Source organism: Rhagoletis zephyria, unplaced genomic scaffold, assembly GCF_001687245.7.
Source record: "Rhagoletis zephyria isolate East Lansing unplaced genomic scaffold, Rhagoletis_zephyria_1.1 Rzeph_scaffold_01937, whole genome shotgun sequence".
NCBI classification, from domain to species: Eukaryota; Metazoa; Arthropoda; class Insecta; order Diptera; family Tephritidae; genus Rhagoletis; species Rhagoletis zephyria.
In genome coordinates this window covers 40,796-49,305 of record NW_016159021.1, presented here as the reverse complement: position 1 = coordinate 49,305, position 8,510 = coordinate 40,796, and the positions used below count along the sequence as shown (strand labels likewise).

Here is an 8,510-nt window from a genome sequence, read left to right as displayed (position 1 = left end):
CACCTGCTGCCCGGCAGGATATCACCCTGATATAGGTGCGCTCCTCAGAGGTGAAAACCGTATGGTAGTAGGTGACTTTAATGCGCACCACGATCTTTGGCACTCAAGCCTGTCAAACGATCGAAGGGGAACAGACTTGGCTGAGCAGATACGACGATTCANCCTAAGAGGTGAAAACCGTATGGCAGTAGGTGACTTTGATGCGCACCACGATCTTTGGCACTCAAGATTGTCAAACGATCGAAGGGGAACAAACTTGGCTGAGCAGATACGACGATTCACCATTCTGCACAATGAACGACGACGCACCCACCAGGATTATGGGCAGCTGCTGCAGCTCGCCAGACATAACAATAGTCAGCGCTGGTCTGATAAACAGCGTATCATGGCGACCTATGCTGACTTTGGCATCAGACCATCTGCCCATAGTCATCTCGATCGATAAACCAACCGACTTTGCTTCCGCGGAGCACCGAACATATATCAACTTTTCTAAAGCTGATTGGAAAGGCTTCGCGGAATTTACTGAGAGCACCTTCGCTGCGCTCCCCACACCAACCGACGTCCGTCCACCTTGGTGAACGTAAGTTCCGCAGGGTTGTCACTACTGCTGCCACTCGCTTCGTACCGGCAGGATGCATTACGGCCCCACGTCCAAACTTCGGATTCGGCAACTAGTGAACGTACATAAGCGGAAGAAGTGGGAAGAGCATCTGAAGACCTGTAACTTCACCTCTGGTGTGAGTAAGCTTTGGTCAACCGTGAGGTCACTGTCCAATCCGACGAAGCACGACGACAGAGTCGAAATTTCTTTCGGCGACCATGCTTCGTCGGACCCGGAGCGATGCGCGAGCTATTTTAGCCGGCAGTTCATACTGCATCCTCCGGCGAACAAAGCCAAGCGTCGAGTGACCAGAAGGCTGCACAAACTCCCAACAACTTGTGCCCCCTTGCTTTCACTAGCGATGAAGTTCAGGTGGCCATCGAGAAGGCGAAAGCCTCCAAAGCCATGGGTCCCGAAGGAATATGCATGTTGATGCTGGAAAATTTGGGTCCTGCGGGAGTAGCGTACCTAACGGAGGTTATAACTATGTCAATGGTCCCTCTCATCATCCTAGACGTCTGGAAGGTGGGGAGAGTGGTCCCACTGCTCAAGCCGGGGAAACCAGCCAACAAAGGAGAATCTTATCGCCCGATAACACTCCTTTCCCCGGTAGCGAAAACACTAGAGGCTTTGCTCCTCCCGTATTTCACGAACCACCTGACCTCAGTGAAGCATCAGCATGGTTTCCGTAAAGTGCACAGTACAACAACAGCACTTAACGCCATAAACACTCAGATAAAACGTGGCCGTAACCGCAACCGTCCCTGTGAGAGAACGATTCTAGTAGCGTTGGACTTGTCAAAGGCGTTTGACACCGTCTGCCATTCCACGCTACTAGAAGATATAGAGGCCTCCTCTCTCCCACAGAGGCTCAAACGGTGGTCGGCGAATTATCTGAGTGGTCGGCCACGTCGTCGGTAATGTTTAGAGACAAATCGAGCAAACTCAGAAAAATAAAACAGGGGGTTCCACAGGGTGGTGCCCTTCCCCACTACTGTTTAACTTTTACATTTCAAAGCTCCCTCAACCACCAGAGGGAGTATCGATTGTCTCTTACGCCGGCGATTGCTCGACCATGGCGACTGGGAATGGAATCGATGACCTGTGTTCGAAAGTAAACGGGTATCTCTCCGATCTTTCTCGCTTCTTCACTGCAAAGTGTCTAGCCCTCTCCCCTACGAAATCCTCTGCGACCTTGTTCACAACCTGGACGAAGGAGGTCAGGCTACTGCTGGGAATTCACGTCGATGATACACCAATTCCGTCGGCGAATAACCCCGAAATACTCGGAGTAACCTTCGACAGCCTGCTCTCCTTCTCTACGCACGCAACCGCTATTGTCAACAAAGTACAGAGCCGCAACAAGGTCCTCAAGTCGCTAGCCGGCAGTACTTGGGGCAAAGACAAAGAAACGTTGCTGGCAACATACAAGGTAATAGGCCGGCCGGTTTAAAATTACGCAGCACCAGTGTGGTCGCCGGGAACTAGTAGGACGCAGTGGATGAAGCTACAGACGACACAAAACACTGCACTTAGGACAGCGACTGGATGCCTTCTGATGTCGCCAGAATACCACCTACACGACGAGGCGAAAATGCTCCCTGTTAAGGAGCATAACAAAATGCTCTGCAAGCAGTTTCTGGTTGGGAGCCACAGACGTGGTCACCCAAATAGACAACTGCTTGCAGAAGAGCCCTCGCCCAGGCACGTCAGGAGGCATCTCTACGAACGGACGGACGAAGCACAGAGGTTCATTAAGCAGCCTCTGGACCCTTCAGCATATCGACAGGCCCTGAACGGCATTTACAGGAAGTCAGTCTCGAGTTATGTAGACTCCAGACCTGTGAATGCCGTTCTAAGCACACAACCACCGGACATCGACGAGAGGAGCTTCATCTGCCTCGGGAGACCAGAACTACAATAGCCAAACTTCGCTCTGGCTACTGCAGCAGGTTAAACTCATACCTGAACAGATTAGACGCAGATGTGCCAAATGAGTGTCCGGCATGCGGAGAGACACCCCACGACTCGAAACATCTCTTCGTATGCCCGGAAAACCCGACAACACTAACGCCTTTGTCCCTGTGAACCGACCCCATTGATGCTGCACGCTCCCTGGGTCTTCCGTTAGTGGAGCTTGACGACAACGACTGAGATATTAACCGATCTGGGCGGGGTTTTTGTAGCCGCTATAACAACAACAACAACAACAACGTCATCGGTAACAAGAACCGCTGAGTCTGTTCTGCCTTTTCGAAGTTGGATAAGGAAGCAAAGCGAATAGGTCTGGTGGTAAACTCGGACAAGACGAAGTATCTCCTGTCATCACACAAACAGTCAGCGCATTTGCGCCTTGGCACCCGCGTCACTGTTAACAGTTACAATTTCGAGAAAGTAGAGAATTCCGTTTACTTGGGAACCAGCATTAACACCGAACCCGCTGGTGGTAGCAGAGGAAAGACAAGTGGAGAAGGACTTGGCTTCATTTGACATTTCCAATTGGCGTCAGTTGGCCCAGAAGAGAAACGACTGGCGTGCTTTGTTGAGCCAAAATCGCGTAGGCGGTTACAGCGCCAAATAAGAAGAATAATTTAGATTGGCCTTCTTAAGTGAAGCCATTCTACGAGGCCTACACAAGGGCCCAAAAAAGTGTTTCCTTGCATGCCTTCTAGAAGCGCATTTTCTATTTGCAATTTACGGGAATGTGTAATTTTATATTATTTAAGATTATAAATATAAATGACTTTAAATATGCATTTTAGATTGCAATAAAACATATTTGACATGAACCTTAAATAAATACCTTAAAGTATGATTTTTATTATTATTAAGGGAAAGTAGCGAGATTTTAAAACAATTTTAGGGTGTTTTTTTATGAAACAAATAAAATATGTGACAGTAATGTCCAAGAAGAGTTAAAAAAAGGGGTTCCACAGGGTGGTGTCCTCTACCCCTTACTGTTTAACTTATAAATTTCGAAGCTTCCTTAGCCACCTGAGGGAGTTTCCCTGATCTCATTCCCTGGGAATGGAATTGATGACCTCTGTTCAAAAGCAAACTGCTATCTCTCCGAACTTTCTCGCTTTAGCAAGGAGCGTAACACTCTCCAAAACGACGATAGCACACCAATTTTGACGGTGAATAAGCCTAAAATTTTAGGGTTTTTTGAAAGAACAAAAACATGTGGCATCACTGAGCCCAAGAAGAATTAAAGAAGGTGTTCCAGAGGGTGGTGTCCTCTCCCCTTACTGTTTAACTTCTACATTTCGAAGCTCCCATAGCCACCGGGGGGAATTCCCCATACGCTGAATACAGCTCGATGTTAGTGTCTGGGGATGGAATTGATGACCTCTGTTCAAAAGCAAATGGCTATCTTTCCAAACTCTCTCGCTTCTTCAATGCAAGGAGCCTAACACTCCTCCAGACTTCAACAAGACATTCACGTCGATAACACACCAATTATGACGGTGAATAATCCAAAAATGTTAGGGCTTACCTTTGATAGCATGATCTCCTGGCCTGCGCACACAACCGCAGTTGTTAACAAAGTACAGATACGTATCAAGGTTCTCAAGTCGTTCGCCGGCAGCACTTGGGGCAAAGGCAGAGAAACGTTGCTGGCAACATACAAGGAAATTCGCCAGCTGGTTCTGAACTTTGCTGCGACAAACCGTAATAGGCGGGGCTTAGTAGAGCCGCTACAACCACAACATAACTGAGCCCAGGTTGTTTGATGTTACGTGTAGCAATAACAACCAACGGAAAAATAACATATCTGTGGACTTTTGACAAAACAACTTCTCTCGAGTGAGGTCATTTTCTCTTCAAAGCTGTAATTCATTGAGTTGACGAATGGTATTTTTTTGTTTAGTCATTAATAGGAGTAGTTCAAGATGCTATCTTAATGAAAGGTAAATAAAACTATCAAATAAATTATCAAATACTCTAAATTCCAACCTACAGAAAGCACAGAGAATGTTTTGTCAAAAGTCCACAGATATGTTTGTACATAGAAAATGAAGTCTTAGTCCGCACCTGTTTCAAATTCATTGTCTGCATTAGAATCTTCCTGCTTACAGCATATAGCAGAATCGTCCAAAGTAGAAGCTTCTCTTCCTTCATCTGTAAAAGTAGTTTAATAGAAATCGATAAATGCTTGTACTAAAAACTTTCTTTTCGCCATTTTTTGATAAAGTTAGTATTGTGCGGCCAATTAAATAAATATAAAAATTTTTATTAATACTTATTTGCAACTTACTTTCTGTAAGAGGTTCTTCAGCAAAAGTAGGTTCCGGCTTTTCGTCTTTATTTTTTTCATTGCTACACCCATCCTCCAAAGCTTTGGAAATTTCAGAGTTTCCTAGTGATAAAAGTTTAATTATTATATTTATTCAGAATTGGAAATATTCTTACCCTCGAATGATATCATTGGGATTGCCGTTGCTTCTGTGCTTTCAAATCCATTGTCAAGCATAGACTTTTCTATACCTGAATCATTGTAATCATCTTCTGTTATAAGTATTATAAGCTATATATAGTAAATTAATCGCGTTTCTACTTACCAGTCACATCGTTTCTGCTAAATTTAACTTCCTCGATTTGTTCATATTGCTGATCTGCACAAAAATGTTGTTTTTCTGTTGCTCCCATTAAATCCTCCTTTTCTTGACTGCTTTCGAATCCTAACTCATACTCGTCACGGAACTCTTCGGAGCTGCTGTCCATCAGTGTTAGCTGTGGCATTGGTAAGTGCACGCTAACATGATGACACTGATCGTCCTCTATCAAATCTATACTCTTCGAATGATCATCTTTCGTTGACAAATCGCAAGCGGCATTATCATGGTCATCGATGATTTGCCGCTTACTGTCGTTTGCAGTTTGGTCAACTTCGCTTCTAGGTAAATGTGTATCTGTTTCCGAAAGAGCAGCTGAGCCATCAAAGGAAAACACCATTTTATTTGGTAGAAGAGATTCAGTGTCCATGAAGAGGAAATCAATAGAACACTTATCACTTGAGTCTCCATGTAGTTCATCAACGCGATGCACACACAGCGAAGGATGGTCCCCGGTTTTATTTTCACAACTTTCGCAATCTGTTGATTTAGAAGGTTCATTATCTGCGATTTTGTCTGACTTAGCCCCTTTATCCGAATCTGTTTTGTTATCCTCAGTTAAATTTGCCTCAGGCTGGATAAAGGAGGAGGGATTCCTCACGACTTCACAGTGATTGTGCTCAGCGTTGACAACGTTAACATCGGTGATGTTCGGATATTGTTCTGATAGAGTTTTATTTACTTCAGACTTTAAATTATTCTCTTTTACAGCATCGCACTGATTTTCAATTTGGGTTTCGATATTGCAATCACTTCTGCAATGTGTGTTGTCACTAAGAATTTCACTGAGTTCAAAATCACATATTGGCAATGCATTGTCAGTGTTCTGCACGATAGTGGGAGCTATATCTTAAACATGTTTAGACAGTGTTAGAAATGCTTCTTTTTTTTTTTAATACATAAGAATTTTTGTAACTCACCACAGACTGCTGAAGTAGTGATTTTTATTGTTGTTGACGTAAGCTCCTGGTTGTTGGTTAATTCCATGAATGCATTAATATTGTCCTCAATGTCAATAAGCGGCATGTCCAAACCTGGGCCAAATGAATCATAATCATTGTTATCGAAGACTTGTTCTGTTTCTGCCTCCAAATTTCCGGAAGAAGCGTCATTTTTGGAAGACTCATTTAAATTAGATGATTTCAAAGATAAATCCAGAGGTAAAATATCTTGATTTGCCACATCTATAGAAGTATTACTATAGTCATCAGCTGTTGTGGACTTTTTCGACAAATCCAACAAAACGTCCGATATGTGCGCTGGAGGCGGTAAAACCGAATTGCTTTGAAGGTGGGAATCTTGCACCAAAATAGGTAGATTGGTTGGTGCATCAAGAACTCGCGCGATAACGTTTGTAGTATCACCAACGTTGTCTATATAATTAACCTAAGATTGAAAATGTTAACGTAAAGCGTTTTATATTGCCTTTTAGGAAACCACTTTAAATTAGTTTGTAGTAAAAGTACCTGTTTGGACATGTCCATTTATCTACACAGAAGATAATTTAGCTAGGCCTTCTGAAGTGAAGCCATTCTAAAATGCTTACTAAAGAAGGGCTAAAAAGTGCATCCCTGCTTATCTTATAAAATAGCATTTGAAGTCGCAATAAAACATATTTCATATGAACCTTAAAAAAATACCTTAGTTTGTGCATTTAAAAACAGCTTTAGAAGAATTCCCCCAAAAGGCCGTTCTACTGAGTAACTAAAAACACTAAAGTATAAGGTATTTAGAAGTTGCTAATAGAGTCCGACCGAAGGTAGTATTTATTTTTTCTCTCCCAGCGATAAGTGTCCGAGACCAACAGCAACGGAAACTATATGCAAATAACCCTTTCCCACCAAGCGAGATCACACATCTAGAAAAAATAAAATTACCTGTTCTCTGTTGTGGGTTATTTTTTCTCTTAAATAGAAAGAGTTATTTTGGGGCACTTTCAAAGTGGAGAGGGTTATTTTCGATCTCTGTTTCCAACAGATCGGCTGCAGTCTTGGATACGTGGGGTAGTTTGATAAAAAGTGGAATAAAATCCAAAGTAATAGGGATGTTTTCTTCATTTTCACCACATTTCCTCGAAATTAATCATTCTTCAAAGTGAGATTAAAAAGAAACTTCTCTGATGCCAACAAGACCAGATACATATAAACTTGGATCTTGACGAAAAAATTTGTACCTATTCAAGTGAAGCAGGGTGTATGTATTTATATAATAGTCTTATAGTCTTATTACTTTATACATATATATATATATACATTTAAAAATATATATGTACAGTGCCGAACAGAAGTATTGGCACAGTGAATTTTTCGTTCAAAGTTGCTAGAAAATCGCTTTGATTTTTGGCAATTTTTTTAGTGGTGTTGCTCATTTTCTCCATACAAAAAATAATTGCCGAATATACTTTGTATGGAAGAACTTGCGTGAAAAAAAATTACCAAAAATCAACGCCATTTTCTAGCGACTTCAAACTTGCACTTTGTTATACTAAATTTGAATGGGCTATAAAACTGCATACTTAGAATTTTTCTAAAAAAATCGGAATAGAAAGTTGCAAATTAGTGTGCAAATTTAATGAATTTTCCTAAGTTTTGCACAAAGTTTAGAGATTTTATTATTATGTTTTCTGGCGTAGAATCAACAATATTTTTTATAAAAAATTATCGAAAATAAATTAGAATAAAAAACTTTGCATGTATTGCGAAAAATTCACTGTGCCAATACTTCTGTTCGGCACTGTATATAAATGGGACGTTTCACATCAACCGGCCCACAGCTCTGTCCAAAATTCTAAGCAACTAAAGTAAACATACATGGGGTGTTCACAACGGTGTCGTAAGTGTAGTATTGTTGTATGTCGTAAACTTTAAAAGGCTAAAAATATATATAGGGGGCTTGCAAGGGTCTACAAGTCATATTATGAATTTTCACAGTGCTACAAAAAAGTTGGTTGAGGTTTAAAGTCCACTAAACATTTATTTAAGCTTTTAAACTTTACGACACCGTTGTGAATACCCCAATAGTAAGTCAAAATACTCGTAAGCTAATACCGTTTCGATTGCAAAGTGGAATAATTTAAAACCCAAAGTGGCGGCATTACTGCGCTAGGCAAATATATTTATTAATTTCCGAGTCCGACCGATTAATCGGCATCGGCTAGTATCGAAACAAAATAGAGCATCGCCATCGGCATCGGCCTTTTTTCGCCGATTCCTTGCCGATTATTTGGAATTTCTTTTCACAAAAATTAATTGTTTTTTTTGGTTGAAGGTGTTTCGCGTTTTTTCCATACA

At 41.8% G+C, this 8,510-nt stretch overlaps 1 protein-coding gene across 6 annotated transcripts in view; it reads right to left on the bottom strand.

Annotated features, from left to right (window-relative positions):
- LOC108365629 (uncharacterized) overlaps positions 1–6,782 on the bottom strand; it is a 32,391-nt gene extending 25,609 nt beyond the window's left edge. For 3 of the 6 annotated variants that reach the window (XM_017619716.1, XM_017619717.1, XM_017619722.1), the window contains exons 1-6: positions 6,687–6,782; positions 6,141–6,606; positions 5,167–6,069; positions 5,018–5,113; positions 4,863–4,964; positions 4,640–4,726 (exon numbers count right to left, since the gene is read on the bottom strand). In XM_017619716.1, coding sequence (XP_017475205.1) covers positions 4,640–4,726; positions 4,863–4,964; positions 5,018–5,113; positions 5,167–6,069; positions 6,141–6,606; positions 6,687–6,704 — 1,672 coding nt within the window. In that variant the 5' untranslated portion in view covers positions 6,705–6,782. The remainder of the gene's footprint in view (positions 1–4,639; positions 4,727–4,862; positions 4,965–5,017; positions 5,114–5,166; positions 6,070–6,140; positions 6,607–6,686) is intronic. The other 3 variants (XM_017619718.1, XM_017619720.1, XM_017619719.1) reach the window with 3 other exon arrangements.
- Positions 6,783–8,510: the final 1,728 nt, after the last annotated feature.